At 42.8% G+C, this 21,086-nt stretch overlaps 1 protein-coding gene across 1 annotated transcript; it reads left to right on the top strand.

Moving 5' to 3' along the window:
* Positions 1-11,905: 11,905 nt before the first annotated feature.
* Positions 11,906-20,604, top strand: LOC136571962 (mucosal pentraxin-like). Its single transcript, XM_066572580.1, has 3 exons — positions 11,906-12,136; positions 16,021-16,087; positions 19,988-20,604. The coding sequence occupies exons 1-3, from the start codon at positions 11,906-11,908 to the stop codon at positions 20,602-20,604; spliced, it is 915 nt and encodes a 304-aa protein (XP_066428677.1).
* Positions 20,605-21,086: the final 482 nt, after the last annotated feature.

Below are 21,086 nucleotides of genomic sequence, written 5' to 3'. Positions count from 1 at the left end.
CACAACTAAGCAAAACTGAGGCAGATGGAAAAACCTGGTGGACAATAGCAGACACGATGACTGAGGCAGGAGACCAACAGAGGCACACTAGCTAGCACACTGAGAGAAACCAATAATTGGCAGTGATTGCAAGTCTCTGCCCAACCTTTAAACAAAAGCCTCCGTCCAGGGGCAGAGAGAGGGAGACAGCCAACTCCCAACAGAACATAATAAAAGGGAGCTCGTGCACGGCAGCTGCATTCACAGGTGCACGGGCGCACTGCGTCGCGCGTCACCAGCACCACGCCTGCCGGGCACCCGTGCCCCCGGCAGCCATACAACAAGCCGGGGGAACGCGCTGCGGGACCCCGCACACCCCCACCCCGGGAGGACCAGCAACGGCCGCATGGTAACACAAGGAGGATTAGCCTTAAAGGGTAAAAAGTGAGGAGTGACACATTCAGCAGATGGACATCGGTACATGCAGTCTGAGGAGAATCTAATGCTCCACTATGAATATATATATTTTATTCCTCGGTTCCTCTGAAGTAACCACAACTTTATAAAATGTTCAGTGCGAACAACAGGGAAACACCTGTAACAAATTTATGCAAATAAGGAAGATGGAATAATGCCTCTGCAGCACCATCTATTCCTTCAAATCAAAGTTAGACCCTTTATACAGGTCTAACTAAAATGTGTTGAGACACCTAAGGGGTGTGCGGGTCAGGGGATGGCATTGTATTTTCCCAAGGTGAGCACCCAGAAGAGGTGTGAAAAGACACCTAAAAAGTGAGTAAGGAGATGGCGATGCACGCTCCTCTGGGTAATTTATGCAAATAAGGAAGATGCAATAATACCTCTGCAGTGCCACCTATTGGATGGCAGCATTCCTGCAAATCAATGTCTGACCTTTTATACAGGTCTTTATAACAATTATTGGGAATAGGAAACCAAAGCCTGAATCCATGCACAGGCAGCTGTTTCAGGGTTTTTGCCCCTCATCAGTGTGCAGTAGGTTTCTGGCTTAGCTGGTGAGAGGCCTGTAACATGGGTCAAGAGGAGTGTTGTCTCTGCTACATGCATATGTCACACTCCTCTGCTCCTCCATCTCACACACGCACAGCTCTGCTCCTCCGTCTCTCACATGCACGGCTCTGCTCCTCTATCTCTCACATGCACAGCTCTGCTCCTCTGTCTCCCACAGGCACGGCTCTGCTCCTACATCTCTCACACACACAGCTTTGCTCCTCTGTCTCTCACATGCATGGCTCTGCTACTCCGTCTCTCACACACACAGCTCTGCTCCTCTGTTTCTCACATCCACGGCTCTGCTCTTCTGTCTCACACACACATGGCTCTGCTCCTCTGCCTCACACACACGGTGCTGCTCCTCTGTCTCATACGCATGGCTCTGCTCCTCTGTTTCTCACATGCACGGTTCTGCTCTTCCATCTCCGACACACTTGGCTTTGCTCTATACAGTCTCTAAATACATCCTGATTGGATGCATAAACTGCAGGTTACAGAGAAGAGTCCTGCATACACTGAAGGGAGAGACCTGGTCATGCGACCCCAGACTCCTTCCATACAGGTTACTGATCACAGGATGGCGACATCATCACAAGTCCCGTAAGCACATGGCTGCTGTCTGGCTCTGCAGCTTTTAAATAAAGTTAAGGACCCGTGATGACGTTATGTGATCGGGGCGGAGGTCAGAGCTAAGGTGACTGATCACATAACGTGACATCATCACAGGTCCTGTGAGCACATGGGTGCTGTTAGGCTCTGCATGTTTTATGCTTTAGGACCTGTGATGACGTCACCTTAATGTAATCGGGGCAGAGTATGTAACGCACTCACACACGGACTCACAGACATGGGGTCATCAGTACTTTGATTACTACATCTGTACCCGGGACTCCTAGTGTATCACCGTGTCCAGTGTTGGACTGGTCTGGTACGTCCATCCCAGGACTCACAGAATATTGTAGATCTGGTCACCCATCCAACAACACCTGATTTGATCTGACACTGCAGAATAGTTAGGGGGTTTTGGATGGTCCTGCGCTCTCGACCTGTCACACTCAGTCTAATCACACAGTTTTAACCACTTAATGACTAAGAGCGGTAAGTTTATGGCGCTTGGTCCTATGGTTTAATCCCAGCCGACCAGGTTATCACATGACCACCAAGTGTCCTATGTCACAGAAAAGCTGCAGGGTCCTAACAGACCCTCATCAGCTCTATTAGTGACTACTGTCACTACAGGGGGATGTTGTCCTGTGTAACTGGAGCTCCTATGGATGCCCATCTACAATGGAAAAGCATGAGAAACCCATCCCCGTACTTTATTTCCATGTAAATATACTAATTTAAAAATTGACAAATGACAAAAAATTTAAAGAAAATCATTTTTTAAGCCAACAAAACTAAAAATTTGTGAAAAAAGATATAAAAAATAGTCCTATATTCATGGGAAGAAAAACGCAGCAAAAATAATTTCGATAGTTGAAAAAAAATGGGGCAATAAAACCACCACATTGGTAAAATCCCTTAAAAGGGCTTGGTCTAGTGATGAGCGAATGTACTCGCTAAGGGCAAATACTCGAGAAAGTATTGCTTTATGCGAGTACCTGCCCGCTCGTCTTAAAAGATTCGGGTGACAGTGGGCACGGCGGGGGAAAGTGGGGAGGAATGGGGGGAAGATCTCTCTCCTCCCCACTCTCCCCCTGCTCACTCCCACAACTCACCGCTCTCCCCCGCCGGTACCCGACTCTTTTGAGACGAGCGGGCAGGTACTCGCAAAAAGCAATACTCGCTCGAGTATTTGCCCTTAGCGAGAACGCTCACTCGTCTTTAGTCTGGTCATTTAGGACCAAAGCACCCTGGTTTTTAAGGGGTTAATAATTATAATGAAGGTATCAGATCTGCACAAAATCAGCCACCTTAACACGGGCGAGAAAATTGGGCGAGATTTGAATGGGGTCATACACATGAGCGATGTTTTCCTGCATGGCAGCGCGATGCAATGCAGGAAGCAAATCGTGGCATGTCCTATCTTTCTGTGTGCTCTTGCATCACAGCGCCTGGCGGCAGCAACGCACCATGTGATAGGTGCACGCAATGCGATGTCTCCCATTGTTCTCAAGTCCAAGATCCTCCGCTGCGGCTGTCAGCTTCCTCCCCGAAATGATGCAAATGCCTCGCTTCTGCATGTTGGCGAGGGATATATTGGGCCATGCTTCATGAGCCAACATAGCCCCCGCCCGTGGGAAGTTAGCCTTAATGGAAAATAAAAACAGGAACCACATGAGATAACCCCCAGATATAATCTACAGTATATATATTTATATATATGATACATGACCGGTCCGCTCCTCACTAATCAGAGAGCTTGCTGCCGCTTCATCAGACGGGAGGTAAGTCATGCTATCTGATATAATAAGGCTTACATTCTGTGATAATTCATGGGCAGCACACAGATGCATTATATCCTAGGGGGCTATATACACTGCCGATGGTCTGTGGGAAAAAACGTATTCCATGTCCTATTGTCCGCATCATGGACTAGAATCAGGACAAGTACATACATGTCAATGTGCGGAGCATCATGCTATTTGAATTGAATTTACATGATTCCTGAATTTTCCATTTTCGTTTTTTCCTACCCATTTTTAAAAAAAATCATAACTCTTATTTATCCATCTGAGGGCTTGTTTTTTGCGGGACGAGTTGTATTTTTCAATGTTACTATGTAATGTACCATATAATGCACTGGAAAACCTTTAAAAAATCCCAAGTGGAGTGAAATGGAAAAAAAAAACCTAAATTCCGTCATTTTCAAGTGCGACTTTCTATGGCGCACAAACTGCAACAAAAGTGACCTGATTACTTTATTCTACGGGTCGGTACGATTGCTATGATACCAAACTTATATAGGTTTTTTTTACTGTACTACTACTTTTTTTTTTCAAAGATTTTTAATTTTTTTTCATTATTTTCGCAATATGACCGCAATAACCTTTTTTTTTTAGTTTTTATAGTTGTGCGAGGGCTCGTTTTGTGCGGGACGTTCAGTAGTTTCCATTGGAATACATACAACTTTTTGATAACTTTTTATTACACTTTTTTCTTGGACACGGGGTGATCAAAAAAGCACAGTTCTGGCATTCTTTTTTTTTTCTGACGATGTTCACCTTGTGGGGTAAATAATATGTTACTTTGATGGATCGGACCTTTACAGACGCAGCGATACCAAATATGTATTTTTCTTTTATTATTTAGATTTTTTATTATAAATATGGCAAAAGGTTTTTTTTTTTAAACTTTTATAACTTTTTATTTTTTTAAATGATTAGAATAACTTTTTTAAAGTTGTTTTTACTTCTTAGTTTAGTCTCCAGAGGGGACAGGAACTTGTGATGGTTTGATCGCTCCTGCAGTATGATATGATACCATACTATTACATTATACCATGATCTGACAATCTATCAAGCCACACCACAGGCATTATGCTATAACAGCCCTGGGGCCTTGGCTGCCATGACACCCACAATCTTATCGAGTGTGGAAGTGCGGGACCCCCGAACATCGGTCGGGGGATTTTAATGCCCCTGATGTCAGCTTTGCAGCTCCGATGCACGGCCTCAATGGAGCTGTTGTGGGCAGGCGCCGGCTGAAAAAAACAGCCGGCACCTACGTTGTATGGAGCAAGATTGCCCCACAATTTCCCTCATGGGGGGTCAAAAAAGAGTAACTAGATTAATAAACGGAACGGGAGGACTGGAATACCCAGAGAGGCACCAAAACTGGGATTATTCACCCCGGAAAAAAGACGGCTAAGGGACGACCAAATAACTATGTATAAATACATGAGGGGACGATACAAGGATCTCTGCCATGATCTGTTTATACCCAGGACCGCGACGGAAACAAGAGGGCATCTGCTACGTCTAGAAGAAAGCATCACCAACACAGAAAAGGGTTCTTTACTGTAAGAGCAGTGAGACTGTGGAACTCTCTGCCTGAGGACGTGGTGATGGCAGGATCCAGAGAGGAGTTCAAGAGGGACTGGATGTCTTTTTATGATATTACAGGATATAGACATTAGGTGACCAGCGGGTTGTTGATCTCAACTGTTGACCCAGGGATTACTCTGGCTGCCACTGTGGAGTCAGGAAGGATTTTTTTCCCCTCCAAATGAGCTAATTTGACTCATTGTTTTTTTTGCCTTTCTCTGGGCCAACAATAGTGGGGGTGGGGTGGGGAGTTGAAACGGGCTGAACTAGATAGACATTGTCTTCATTCAGCCTAACATACTATGTTACTATGTTTTCATACTTTCCCCGAAGCTGCAGGACGTAACTGTACGCCCTGTAGTGTTAACGGGTTAATACTCTTTAGATCCCCCTTTAGCTGGAATCACCTTTTCCAAACATTTTGTGTAGCTGTAAGTTACTCAAATTTGTTTCAAGTCACCCATTTTTTTTGTTTGCTCTTCTTGCTATTAAACATTGCAAATAATGAGTCTGATTACCTCATTCCTGATTGTTTGGCTTTTTACCTACAGATGTGGAAAACATTAACGCAACATTTAATGTGTTATGATAATTTAACTAAAATGTACTAGAATACTGTAAGTTATCACAATGTGGCAGTTATATTAACAATTGCTACATTTGTACCTAGGAGCAGTACGTTCCTTTAAATAAAAATTTCTAGGATGCCTTGCGTGCTCAGCACTCTTCAGGTCATGCCACAAAATTTCAATATGGGAAAATACCCCATTTTTCGGTAAATACTTGGTAAATGCCCTCGAGGAATGCCTTCTTGTCTTCTTTAAATGGGACCTGTTTCGATCCTTAAAGCTGATTGCTTGCTGTACGGCAACATGCAAAGACTGCTTCACTTTTGAGATTGTTTTTGCAGCTCAGTACCATTGTAACGATGTGGGAAAGCACTCAAGAGTCAGACCTCTGCAGATCATATATTGATGGCCATTACATTAAGATCCTCAAAAAACTCCTATCAGAGCAGCGTAAATTTCTTTTGTTATTAAATATTTCTGGAATGCCTTGCATGAACAACTTTCTTCAACTTTCTTCAGGTCATTGCACAGAATTTCAATAGGGTTAAAATTAGGACTCCGAAACACAAATCATCTTTTTCACCTTGGTAGATTCTTGTCTACTTTGGATCATTTTCTTGTTGCGTCACTCAAGGTCTCTTCATCTTGAGGTCCTGGAGGGCTGGCCTTACAGTCTTGTGTTAGATATTTTGATCCACCTTAGAATTCATTGTTTCCTCAATAATCACGAGGTGTTCAGACCCCGATACAATAAAGACGCCCCAAACCTTGATCAGGGTTGCCAACTGTCCACAATTCCTGGACAGTCTGTACAAATACGTACTTTTTTCCAAAGTCTATGGAAAACATAGATGTACCTGTGCTTTTTTGAGGCTGGTGTTTCAGGCAGGTGATTGTGGCTGTAATTATCATCAATTATACGTCTCACAGTGAATGCCGGTAATGAGTTTATATACGTTTCTGACCTATAAACATGTGTCACTTATAGAATCATCATTAGAGATGAGCGAGCCTACTTGACCACGCCCCTTTTTCGCCCGAGCGCCGCGATTTTAGAGTACTTCCGTACTCGGGCGAAAAGATTCAGGGGGCGCCGTGGGTGAGTAGGGGGTTGCAGCGGGGAGTGGGGGGAGAGCGAAAGGGCTCCCCCCTGTTCCCCGCTGCTACCCCCCGCGCTGCCACGCCTCCCCCCGCCCCCCAAATCTTTTCACCTGAGTACTGAAGTACTTGAAAATCGCGGTGCTCGATCGAGTAAATACTCGAAATGAGTAGGTTCGCTCATCTCTAATCATCATTCATTATGGTTTTCCGAAGTGTTTGTAAAAAATATCAGCTGTCCATAATTTTTGAATAAGGCCTCTTAAGGGTGACTACCCACTAGTGTTTTTTCTCCGCTGCGAATTCGCTGCGTTTTTTTTTCCAATTGTCAATGGGACTTTCTAATGTTAAAAACGCAATGCACCAAAAACGCAAGTTGCGTTGCGTAACGTTAACATTAGAAAGTCCCATTGACAATTGGGAAAAAAAAACGCAGTGAATTCGCAGCGGAAAAAAAACGCTAGTGGGTAGTCACCCTAAACGTGGACAAATACAGCATCGATGTGTGTCATATACGCAGTGTTTTCACACACCGAAACTGCGTGTATTTTGTTGCACGTATGTTTTTTTTGCACTCCTACTTACTGCGTCTTTCATGCACGCAAGAAAAACGGAAGGTCTCATTGATCCCTCCAGCCTTCATGTGTAAATATGCAGTGAATACTCATGTAACGTGCGTCTTTACTGAATTTTTGCGCAAAAAAAGATTAATGCAGGTTAGAAGCCCTGACTTTGATGCTCCTGTAAAGGGTTAAACCCTAATTGTTTACATTCGATGCTACATACACTATGCGTATCTATATGCCAAGAGCTTCCCAGAGGTCATATGACTTTGTTCACTCAATTTTTGATGCTATGGAATAACAGGACCTGAGCAGCACACTGATTGGCTGAAGGGCTGGGTATAAATGAGAGGTCCTGTTCCTGGGTCCTGGTCCAGACTCAGTAGGTTCAGTGCAGGAAAGAGAGAGACTCAACTATTGAGAGCTGCAGCAGAGCTGACCTGAAGCTAGCCTTTGAGCATCCAAGAGGGAGAGCCTCAGGTGACTGATACTGTAGCTTTTCAAAGAGCGAGAGAGACCTCAACTAGTGAGTGCTGGCAGTACAGACTACAGGTGTGCTGTTTATGGATGCTAGATGATTCTTAAGGCTAAGCACACAGCAGAAAGAGACATTAGAAGTGGATTTCTGGAATGGAGGCTTTTTGTTCTCACATATTGTGCCTCCCAGGGAATGCAACTTAATTTTTGCCCTAAAAGAGGCACAGGGTCTCTTTTTTTGAGGGTGTCTTATACTCACCTAGCAGGCGCCGTTTGGGTCCTTCCTGCTGGGCTGTAGGGCTCCGGCAGGCTTCAGTGTAGTCCTCAATGCCAATGGAGCATCTCTTACTGGTGACAAGGCTTGAATACTCCGCCTTCAGCAAGCAATTGGTTTGATTGGTTCAGGAGCACTGCCTAAGCTAATCAAATCTGGCACTTGAAGAACCAATCACAGCCATTCAATGATGTTATTCAATGAATGGCTGTAATTGGTTGATCAAGTGCCAGCTCCGAGTACTGCAGGGAAGCCTGCTGGAGCACCACAGCCCAGCAGGAGGGACACCTGGTTGGTGAGTATTGCTTTTTTTTTCACGTAGTGTAGCTAGGGCTTATTTTGGGGGAAACACAGTAGCAGCGGGGTCTGAGCAATTCAATTATACTGCAAAAAACAGGGACAGCTCACAAAGATACAAGACATGTTCTGTGGCCTTTTGTTCCCACATATTGTGCTTCCTAGGGACGCTATGGCAGATTCCACTGATTAGTTTGCATGCTGGCAATTTTTACTCACATATAACTGAGCATAGATGTATATGAAAGACAACACTGTGCCCTGAAGGTGCTGTTGCTACTGGTGGTGTTCTTCTTCATCTGCTTCTACTATATTTCCAAAGTTTAAAAAAAACTGTCAATATGGAAGTATAGCTCTCATGTTTCCACAAGGAGCACATTCTGCCCTCAAGGTGCTGTTGCTGGTGGTGGAACTCTTGCTGCTCTCCTTCTCCCAAAGTTCTAAAGCCCAAGAAGTAGCTATAGCTCTACAGTTGTTCCTTGGAGAAGGTCCGTGCTTGGCTGCTCTGTTCACCTGATAGAATTTGTCCTTTGCAAACTTTATGGCATTGCTTTTATTGCAAGCAGCCCACCTGCTGTCTTGAGTAATGAAATGTTTAGTAGCTCTAACAGCTGTTTCTTGGAGAAGGTCCGTGCTTGAGTGTTGTGTTAACCTTGCAGAATTTCTCCTTTATGACCTTGCTTTTAAAACAAGCAGCACACCTGTGGTCTTTCTTGGAGCAATTTTTGATTAAAGAGACCCTATGTGAGCCTTCTTTTGTTTTCAGTGACATCCCTGCACTATGATTGACCCCTACATCACTGTACATTAATCTGACATGTGGCTGCATTTCCATGCAATTTGGGGTTTTTTGGCTGTGTTAAGAACCTTCTGAAGGGCAAATTAGTGAATCCAATTTTTACTTACATTAACTTCAAAGCGAGACGGAATCAAACATCCTGATTCACAATGATTTTCATTGAATTGTCCCGAACTTGACACAAACCGATTATTCCAGTAAACACTCCTCAGTAATGCAGTCGTTGCATAAGGTTTCAATTGTAGAGTATGTATCAATCCAATTAGTGACTAGACCGTATGTCACATGAAGACACATACGGCTTCTGCAGTGGCCGAGACCAGACCTTTGGCCGGGGGAGAGACAGCAGGAAACACAATGGTGGAAGTTCACAAAGGCACTACCTTCTCTTCCTGTTACCGCCAAACACACAGCCAGCCCATATACATGCAGGGGAATTAGCAATGGTGCTATGGAACTCTTGGTACTTATCTGTTCTTGTGACGCCAGTGCCTCATCTGAGTGATAAATCACCCGAGTTGAATAAATAAGTCCACAGTCAAAGATGTAGTTTTAAACTGAAGGCACACAGTTTCCTTTTACTCAGTCTCCAACTCTGATTTTCCAAGAATAACATACAGCAGACAATGTCAAGTACAACACTGGCAGTTAAACGTTACTCTTCCCTGGTAGTACAGTCATCATCAGTCTCAGCTATATGATGGTAGAACTCTTGAGAGAACACTCTGAACACAAAGGGGAAAACTTATTCTTCATTCAACACTCTCTACATCCCTGAACTTGTCTCTCTAGCAGCATTCTTACTATGCAGTTGCTTACGTAAAACGCATCCTCCGAACTGAACTAATGAAGTTAGTCCCTTCTCTCAACAGTGTAGTTAAGCAGGGGAGTGTGTGATATCTGCCAACTCCTAAACACAGGATACGGTCTCTGAGCTCCAGAGGGGATACTTCCCATAGCAATTTGGAAAAAAGACCCGAGGCTCAGCCCAGGCAGCTGCAGCAGCAGAGCCACCTGCTCACATGTCCTCCTCCACTGACTACTTCTCTAGTCTCTCCCTACTCTACACCACCAGCTCCGCCCCAACCTCTCTAATGACCAATCACACCACTCAAAGCAGGTTTGGGAGACAGACAAATCAACACCAATAAGAATAGGAGGGACGTGGCTAGGCCAGCACAGGGAAAGGATGCAGGGAGAGGGAGCTCCAGAAGTTCACTGGAAAAAAGTTTCAAAACTTCAGAAGTCTAACTTTACTCCAGGAGTCCTGGCTCAAGTATTCCCACCGGAGACCCTCCTGAGCCACTAGAAAGTGAAGAAGGTGGTTTTCCCCACCCCTGGGCGCTTTTGATTACAGCGACCTTCTGGGTATAGTGAAGTATAAAGACCGCGGGCTCAATTTTAGTTCAAACGGTGGGTACGCACCGCAAGCACACGTAGCGACAGACCCCCAACTGCTGTGGCACTAAGAAGAGCTAGGCACACCAAACCATATCCTAGGTCTCAGGCCTGGAACAATGTGAGGAGGTGCGAGAAAGTAGCTGGGAGCAGCACTGTCACGCTGCCAGCGATCCCGGCCACCCAGCCCTACTTGCATAGCCGGAGGGGAGAGAGGCTGTGCTGCCTCAAGGAAATCCCCAGCACACAGCGGTGGCCGCTGCACAGCAGAAGAGGGGGCTGACGGGCAGTGCGGTTCTGAGCTGCGGAGGAGAGAGAGGCAGGAAAGCTCCAGATCAGAGTGCAGTTCCCCCTTTCCCCCCTTCTCTGATCTCGCTCAACCTGACCTGTACAGCAGGAGGGCACAGAGGCTGAGCTGCTTTTGGGGATTTGACAGCCTGCAGCAGTGACCGTTGTATAGCTGGGGAGAGGGCTGGTGTGAAGAATGGGGCTAAGCTACAGTGGAGAGTAAAAGGCAGATAAGCCTTGACACAGCCTGCAGCTCCCCCCATCTCAGCAGGACAAAGTAAAACACAGAGACGCTTCAGTGAGACCTCAAGACTAAATAAAATAAAGGAAACTTACTGCAACACACAAGGCACCTAGAACAACCACTAAAACACTCAAGAGCACATATTTGCAAAGTACCTTGTCCATGTGCAGCTCTAAGGGACACTGTAAAAACTAGAATCTGTCGCCACCTAGTGTCCACATCTGCTCATGCAGTATGCTCTCCTTCCCTAAATAGATTTAAAAGAATATAAATAAGACTATGCAACCTTACTTCGTATGAAGGTTACCCTCTTTTCTGTTATTTGTTGCTCCCCTGTCTAAACCAATGATCCTTATGTAACACTATCATTATGATTTAGAAGCAATCCGTACAGCCGCCGTCTTCACAGCAAGCTCAAACCTTACTATTACTGCGCAATTTGTCATTCTCTCCTCTCTTGGTGTCTTATTAAGGCTTTAAGGTACTAAGACCAGCATGGCAAGGGGCAAGAAAAAAGAAGCTAGCCCACCAAAATTGAAAGCCTCCTTTCTAGGTACTACTCCATCACATCAAGACGGATCAGATACACACGTCTGACTCTCCAAGAACATCAAGGGAGATAGCACCTCAGGAAGGAATGTCTATGTCAGAAACAGTAGCATATCCCTTCTCACAACAAAAGCAGCTTATTCCAAATAACCATCACAATTCTTCCTTGAGCAAATCCTCCACCTCCTTGTCATCCTCTTCTATGTCAGATCCTATATCTACTGGTATGCTGAGATGCATGTTCCAGGATTTGAAAGAATCAATACAAAAAGATATTAGAGATGCCGGCTTAGCTTTACACACTGATATCACAGCAATAGAAGAGCACACAGCTCATCTAAAAGAGACAATGGAGGAGTTTGTAGTGGCTCACAATTCCCTTGTGGATGCCCACAACACAATTGAGGATAATATCACATCCATGAAGCTCAAACTAGCCGATTTGAAGGATAAGTCAAGGAGAAATAACATCAAATTCCAAAACATCCCGGTGGACATCCACGACTCTAAGCTGAGGGAATTTCTCACTGATCTGTTTGTGGCCATTCTTCCTGGATCAACTGAACGAGATCTCTTTATTGTTAGAGCTCATAGAATCCACAAGACAAAAAATTAACTCCAGGATCACCAAGAGACGTGTTGGCCAGATTCCATTTTTACCATTATAAAGAAGCACTCCTTCGGGCATCATCCAAAGCTGCAAAACTACCAGATTACTTCCAATAGATCTCTTTGTTTTCCAACCTATCTTTTGCAACCTTAGCAAGAAGGAGGTAGTTCGTGAGATACACTAGAATACTGAGAGAGGAGAAGATTCCTTATAAATGGGACTTCCCAGTAAAACTACTCATCTTCAAGAACAGAATAACCTATGGCATCGCCTCACCTAGAGATATAGATGCAATTTCCGCCAAATGGTCCCTCTGGATTCCACAGGAAGATACTCCTCACTCATCTACGAAGAATTTTTCTTCAATTAATAATTTCCCAGAAATAAGCCTACATTGTTGCCTACCTAAAACAAAATGGCCCTAGAGGTTCTCTGGAGGAGCTTCTCACAGAACTGTGATTTCAGATTGCCGTTCAACAATTCCATCCACAGCGGCCTTATACTAATATCAATATTAATATTTTTTATCTCAATAACATTTTTGTTACATCTTTGTAACATGTACTCAATTTTTTGCATAATTTTCATGATGTTTTGAAGTACCTTTTTCCTTTTAGGACTGTAGAAGATAGAAATGAATGTTCCACTTTATGCTCTGCGGACCTCATTTGTGGTTCAGCCCCCACCTCAGATGAGTGGCAAAAACTCACTCGAAACATCCTTTTAGGTTAACTTAGAACCTGGACTAATGCCAAGAAATGTATCTGTTGAATTTTGTATTAATATGTTTAGGTTAAATGACTAGATCAAGTCATCGCTAGATACTCTTATTATAGTAGTGTCAGTCTTTATGCATATATGGGAGAGGGTGTGTGAGAGGGCGTTGGAGATCTCTAATTCTGTGCAGTGTAGATTCCTGCAGGTTTCAATCAAAAAATTTGACCATTATACATATGGTATTTAAGATCTGTTCTCTAAATGTTAAAAGTCTAAACAGTCTGATATGTATAATCCATGGGTGTCCATACACTATACTGTCCCTCTATTCCCCAAATCACAAGGAAGCTACTTTTGTTCGTAAAGCACTAGAGCCTTTTAGTAATGTCAGATGAGGGGCTGCTATTATTTGTGGTGACTTTAATATGGTCCCTAACTCGGCTTTAGACATAAATCCCTCTAAGTCATCTGATAAGCCTCAAGATATTCAGGATCTGATTTTTAAGGAGGGGCTGTATGATGTGTGGAGAATCCAAGATGCCAACGAGAGAGATGTTTCTTTCTACTCTAATCCGCACAAGGATAGATGGATAGATGGCTCTTACAAAGACTCAGCTCTTCCCATATTGATCTAATATCCTGGGCAGACCTTGCCCCAGTATCCATTATAATCAAAGAAAAGTTTAATTTTACTCCTTCCCCTTGGAGGCTTAATAATTTTCTCCTTAATGATACCAAGTTTTAATACCACGTTCAAGATACTTTGACAGAATATTTCAAACTAAATGACTCAGAGGAGGTTTCAATCATATCAATTTGAAATGCTCATAAGCCAGTAATTAGAGGTCATTTCCTAAAACAAGCAGCAACAGAGAAACATTAAAGATTATTAGAAATAGACAATCCCCTAAAATCCATCAGAACACTTAAAGCTCAAAACAAAAGAACATTCAGATGAGATCTTATCAGAATTAAAACCACTCCATTTTAAACTCCACTCACTACTACAAAACAAATATGAACTTCACCTCCGCAAAGCTAAGCTAACTCAGTACATCCAAGGTAAGAAAGCTTCTAAATTCCTCGCTAATAGAATTAAAACCCAGAAACTCAGATCTAGAATTTACCTTTTTAGATAAACTCCCAAAATAACATAATTATGACTCATCAATAAATATCAGAAAAAAATGCCAAATATTATAGTTCACTATACAATTTAATGGAAGACCAATCTATCACACATCCGAATCAAACTCTTTTAGATAAATTTTTGGGAGATGTCTCCCTCCCCTCCCTATCTCCCTCGCAACTGGACTTTCTAAATAAAGAATTCTCTACTATAGAAATATTAGACACTATATTATCGTTAAATTTCAACAAATCCCCAGGACCAGACGGCCTCACAAACAAATATTATAAAACATTCTCTACTACTCTAGCTCCCTACCTCCTGAAAACCTTTAATCATGCTATATCACATAACTACTTCCCACCTGAAATGCTCAATGCCCTTATCATAACTATAGTTTGAGTATTAAAGGTCAAGTTATAACTTAAGGCCCATTTACACAGAGCGATGATCACTCAAAAATCGCTAAAAAGCGATCATTAGAGCGATAATCGTTGCGTCTAAACGTGCGCACATCGTGCACTTTGTGCTGATCAATAAATTCAGGCCAACCTAAAAATCATCCTTCAGCCTTATCAGCAGTTCTCCGTGGGTAGTGCTGATAGCATTGTTCCCCGCTGGAGAACAAAAGAACTGAAAGCAGATAAGAGCCCTCTGGCTATTAACTGCATTCAGCTAAGGCTTCATTTGCACACTAAATAGCCATTAAGTAGCTACATAGCTACTTAAAAGTTTATGCAAAATGATCGCTCAAAGCTGTTACTCAAACTGTTGTTTGAGCGATCTTTGAGCAACTATCACTCTGTGTAAATGGGCCTTTATTTGAGAAGTCATTAACATAGAGGTTCACTTACTTTTCCCCTCTTCATGGTTTACGCAATGCGCTCAATAAAATACACGAATGATAAAACTGTCTGGTTGTTATTGTGTTTGCCTAGAATTGTGATTTAGATACAATCGTATCACATTGTATTAGTAATCAATGCAGAAATCCAGGGGTTTGTATGGAGCCCGCTCAGGGGCCAAACCCTCTGCATACATGGCGGGTGTTGGCTGCCTTTGACAGCTGACACCCACTCACAACAGCTGCGATCAGCATTCATTCTGATCATGAGTGTTAACCCTTTAGCTGCTCCTGTCAAATCAGATAGCAGCATTGAAATACCCCGATTGGAGTTCAGGGTCCTGAACAACCTCGAAGAAATGAGATTGTGAAGTGCTGTTTGGTTGTCATGGCAGCCCAGGATCTTCTGAAGGCCTCCATGGCTTCCATGTATTTCTGCCTATTAAGATGGGCATGTGGCCTATCTTAATACAATGCCATCAGAAATACCATGTACTGCAATTATATGGTAAAAGTGATCAAACGATCACTAATTCAAGTCACCTTTGAAAACTAAAAATTTGGAATCACAATGTCCATAAAAGTCAGATAATTTAGAATAGCATATTGATCCCACACGATGAATGTCACCAGAAGAAAACATGCAAGGTCAGAATTGTGCTTTTTTGAAGATTCTGTTTACAAGAAGTAAAATGAAATAAATGATCAAAGAGTTGTGTTTACTCCCAAATGGTCCTAATAAAAACTGCAGTACATGATACAAAACAACACCTATATAAACAGAACAATCAAAAAGTTACGGCGGTCAGAAAATATTTTTTTTTCAAAAATATTTTTGTTTTTAAAAGTGGCACAGAAAAAAAGAACTGCATACATTTGTTAGAATAAAGTCATCATGTAATTTTTGCTGCAGTGTGGACATCGTAAAACAAGACCCCCACAAAAATGGTGGAATTCCTTTTTTTTCCATTTCACTTAACAGAAATTTTAAACGTTGTTCGGCCCATTATATGGTACATTGAAAAGTACAACTTATCTTGCAAGAAACAAGGCCTCAGACATCTATACTGCTGGAAAAATAGGAGAGGGGAGGGAAAAACAAAAATGGCAGAGGGGTGTATTGTCATATCTAATACATTGCAATTTGTTTATATCTTTCCACAGGATATGGAGAAGATGCTGATCTGGGCGATCTTATGTACAATTACATCTGGATCCTTATGCCAGGAAGGTAGAGTGAAATGGGATTTTACTTTTAGTGATTTAAAGTCCAATCTCTTCTATTCTAGCCATATATACTGAGATAAGGGGATCACTGATCAAATATCAGGGCTTCTGACAGGGAGGTCAAATGGGGCACTTGCGCTGGGGCCTCCACCATCTAACTGCCTCCTGTCCCTCCAACAGAACAGCAAGGGGATCAGAAAAGTAAAAATTGTTTCTCTAAGCACAAACATTGTACTATGTGACAGAAAAGGGAATTATACAGCTTTTTCTAGTACTTATTACCAGGGCTTGGAGCTCCCTTCTCCTTTTTGCTCTTGGGGTGGGCTTTATGGAACACGGTGTGCTGGATGACATGTAGAGTACAGGAGGCCCCCCTACTTGCCAGTTGTAGTTCTCGGAATTTTCCAAGTGAATATAACACATATAAATACAATTTTCACATTTACCCAACTTTTTATTACCATCATGCAAAGCCAAGTGATATTTCTAGACAATGTCCGCACAATACAGCTGAAGTAGATTTCTGGTGTAAATTACGTCAGTTTCTGACAAGAATCTTATATGTAAAACACAAAATCTGTTTGCTTGTGTTGTATACAAATCCACGATTTGAGTGCTATTTTACATGAGCGTTCTTCAGCACCGTAATTAAAAATCAAAAACTCACAGACTTCCCCTGTAGTTTGTGTTGCCAAAAGCCACCAATCACAGCGCAGCTTTCATTTCTTATACTGCTGAGGTAAAAGGAAAGCTGCGCTGTGATTGGCTGTTATATAATATACTACGGAGGTAACATGAAAGCAGTGCTGTGATTGAATCATAGAATAATAGAGTTGAAAGGAACCTCTAGGGTCATCAGGTCAAACCTCCTGCTTAGTGCAAGATTCACTAAATCATCCCAGACAGATGTCTGTCCACCCTCTGAAGACTTCCATTGAAGGAGAACTCACCACCTCCCGTGGTAACCTGTCCCACTCATTGATCCCCCTCACTGTCTAATATCTAATCTGTGTCTCCTCCCTTTCAGTTTCATCCCATTGCTTCTAGTCTTTCCTTGTACAGATGAGTATAGGGCTGATCCCTCTGCACTGTGACAGCCCTTCAGATATTTGTAGACGGCTATTAAGTCTCCTCTCAGCCTTCTCTTCTGCTAAACATTCCCAGATCCTTTACCCGTTCCTCATAGGACATGATTTGCAGACTGCTCACCATCTTGGTAACTCTTCTCTGTACTTGCTCCAGTTTGTCTCTGTCTTTTATAAAGTGGGGTGCCCAGAACTGGACACAGTATTCCAGATGAGGTCTGACTAAGGAAGAGTAGAGGGGGATACTTACCTCACGTGATCTAGACTCTATGCTTCTCTTAATACATCCCAGAATTGTGTTTGCCTTTTTGGCTGCTGCATCACATTGTTGACTCATGTTCAGTCTATGATCTATTAGTATACCCAAGTCTTTTTCACATGTGCTGCTGCTTAGCCCAATTCCTCCTATTCTATATGTGCTTTCTTCCATTTTCTTGCCCAGATGCAGGACTTTGCATTTCTCCTTGTTAAATACCATTCTGTTAGTCGCCGCCCACTGTGCAAGCTTTTCTAGATCTTTTTGAATACTCTCTCTCTCTCTCTTGCCTAGTGTTATCTATCCCTCCTAGCTTTGTGTCATCAGTAAATTTGATCAGTTTCCCACAATTCCCTCCTCCAGATGATTTATAACAATGTTGACCAACACTGGGCCTGGGACAGAGCCTTGTGGTCCCCACTTGATACATTCTTCCACTTGGATGTGCAGCCATTTATGACCACTCTTTGAGTACGATCACTCAGCCAGTTGTGAGTCCACCTAACAATTGCCTTGTCAATCCCAGATTTGGTCATTTTTCAATAAGTATGGTATGAGATACTTTGTCAAATGCTTTACTAAAGTCAAGATAAACTATAGCCACTGCATTTTCCAGATCAACCCAGTCGGTGATTCTGTCATAGAAGGAAATTAGATCAGTCTGGCATGACTTGTTTGTTACAAACCCATGCTGGCTCTGGTTAATTACTCCATTCTCATCCAAGTTCTTACATACATGCTGTTTAATGATTTGTTCAAAGATTTGGCTCACAGGCCTGTAGTTTCCTGGATCCACCTTCTTCTCTTTCTTGAAGAAAGGGATAACATTTGCCCTTTTGCAATCTTCTGGGACTTCTTCTGTTCTCCAGGAATTTTCAAAGATTATGGCGAGTGGTTCAGCAATTACCACCGCTGCTTTCTTCAGTATCCTAGAATGTAATTCATCTGGACCTTGAGACTTGAATTAATGTAAGTTAGCTGTGTGCTTCCTCCCCATCTCTCTGCTTACAGATAGCCTGCATTCTTTTATTCCCCCAATAGCACAGGGAAGATCAGTTGATGTTCCATCTACTTTCTGAGAGAAAACAGGTACAAAATAGAAATGTAGAAGTTCGGCCTTCTCAACATCATTCTTAACCAATTCACCATTTTCATTTTGTAAGCATCCAATGGCATCTTTGACTTTTCTTTAGCTTTTGACATACCCCCAAAATTGCTTTTGGCTTCTTTTTGAAAGCCTGAATTCATTATTAGCTTCTTGGATATTTGCCCTACAGTTTCCGCAGACTTTATTATATTCTTCTTTAGATATTCCCCCCCTCTTTCCATTTGATAAACATACTTTTCCTTGTGCTTTGAGAATCTCATTTCACAATATTTCCCAACCTTCTTGGACATTTCTGTCCTTAAGAACATCCAGCCATTGGATTCTTCCTCTTTCTGAGTTCATTAAAATCTGCCTTTCTGAAATCCAACCTTGAGGTCTGAGTCTTCTCAGGTCTTCCTCCCCTTGTTATCCAACATCCAAGGATATTATGATCCCTGCCTCCTAAGGTCCCAGCCACCCTTACTTCCTCAACCATTCCCTCCCTGCTGGTAAGAATTAGGTCCAAAATAGCAGATCCCCTTGTTTTTTCTTCGACCTTCTGGAAGATAAAATTGTCAGCAAGAGCAGATAAGAATCTGTTGGATCCATTACTTTTACCTGAGAGATTCCCAACAAATGTCTGTATGGGTAAAATCTCTCATGATCACTATGTTGGGCTTCTTTGAGAGCTTGGCCATGTGATGTAGATATAGTTCCTCCATATCTTCTGCTTGTCCAGGCGGCCTATAGTAAATGCCTACAATGGTGTCCTTTCTGTTGTTCTCTCCTTGAATTCTTACCCAAACAATTTCTACAGAACTCCCAGCTCTGAAGCTTGAATCTCTGTGGAGATGAATGTTTTCCCAACATACAACACAACACCTCCTCCCCTTTTATTAGGTCTGTTTCTTATGAATACGTTGTATCCTTCAAGCCTTGTATCCAATCATGTGTATCATCCCACCACGTTTCCGTGATGCCTATGACATCATTTCTCTTCCTGTGTTAGGAGCTCCAATTCTCCCTGTTTGTGTCCCATGCTCTGTGCATTTGTGTAGAAACATGTTAGTTTGTGATCGGGGTCTCTTGTTCGTCTATTTTCCTTTAGAATTTTTTGTCTTTGTTTTTTCTTTCCACTTCTAATAGCGAGGGTCTGAAATGTATTAATTAGCTGTATATTTTTACCTGGCCTTTCACTTTGCTTCCCTCTGTTGTTATATATTATACTGCTGAGGTAACATGAAAGCTTCACTGTGATTGGTTACAAAAATCTGTTGGGCCTGGGAGCCATGCCCCTTCCTGACAAGTCGGACCTTCTTTTTTTTAGTGACGTGAGTAATGCAAATATTGGAAAGTTGCACATTTTTTCCCTTAAACTTGCTCCAAATGTTGCTTCTTTTCTATGCCACATTTGCCTAGATAAGTCCCCCCCAGTTGTTTTTTTCAGAGGATTTCAAACCCTTCTTTCTCTTACAGACTTGGTTGATGACGTCTTCACTTTCCCCAACATTTCAGAACTCTCCTACGTTCTCATACGCACTGAAGGGATTGCGGCATTTACAGAAATATCTCTTTGTATGAGATTCAAGACGGAAAAAGATGAGAATTTTACGCTGTTTTCTTTGTACACGGATAGACATGACCATTCATTTGTTGTAGAAGTCAGGGAGAAAAACATGTTCTCCCTCTCTATATATGGAGACCAATGTAAGATCCTGAAGAAGCCGTTTACCAGAGACTGGACGAGCCTGTGCCTCAGCTGGACCTCCGACACTGGAGATGTAAAGCTGTGGATCCATGGGGACTATTATGGAAGAAGCCATTTCCAGAAAGGAGAGAATATTTCTGGTGATTCTATTATTTTTATAGGGGAGAAGCGGCCTTCCTTCAGGGGAGGTTTTGATAAATCGCAGTCTTTCATTGGTGACATTGCCGATGTTAACTTGTGGGACAGGGCTCTGACTGAAGAGGAAGTCATGGAGTTTACTTATCATGATAATATAAGGGGCAATGTGATTACCTGGAGGGCCCTGGGAATATGGAAAATAAGAAATGTCATCATAAATACTGCCCCCTGTCTGCCTATTGGTTAAAGGGAAAGCCCATCAAATTATAAATATCTTAAAATTAGCCCTCAAACCCCGTGCTTATAGCTGCTTTTACCCCTTATTTCTCAGTTATGCATGTTCTGGTCCCTTACCATGGTGAGACATGTAGTGGCCCAGCGGGTCCTACAGAACACGAGCAGCACACTTGTCCTATTACACCTATCTGCTTGCCGTCCATGGGTGCAGAAGGTGATGTCTGTGGGAGAGACCCTGTGTCTCCCCTTCTTCCTTAAGCCTAGAGCTTAACATTGATGTCCGCTGACAGTCAGGTTTAATTCACTGCTGGAGAGCCCCAAGGGCTGGAAACAAACATACAACAGTAGAAGGAGTCCAGTAAGTACAGGTGATAAAAGAGAGTGTCAATGAACAGTTGGGCAGACTCTGCCAGGTGTGAGAGAGGAGAGGTTGCAGTTCAGTTGTCGGAGAGGAGGAGGGAGTTACAGCACGTTAGTCACCCAAGGTAGAGT

This window comes from Eleutherodactylus coqui, chromosome 6 (genome assembly GCF_035609145.1).
Source record: "Eleutherodactylus coqui strain aEleCoq1 chromosome 6, aEleCoq1.hap1, whole genome shotgun sequence".
Classification (NCBI taxonomy): Eukaryota; Metazoa; Chordata; class Amphibia; order Anura; family Eleutherodactylidae; genus Eleutherodactylus; species Eleutherodactylus coqui.
This window is presented reverse-complemented; position numbering and strand designations above follow the sequence as displayed.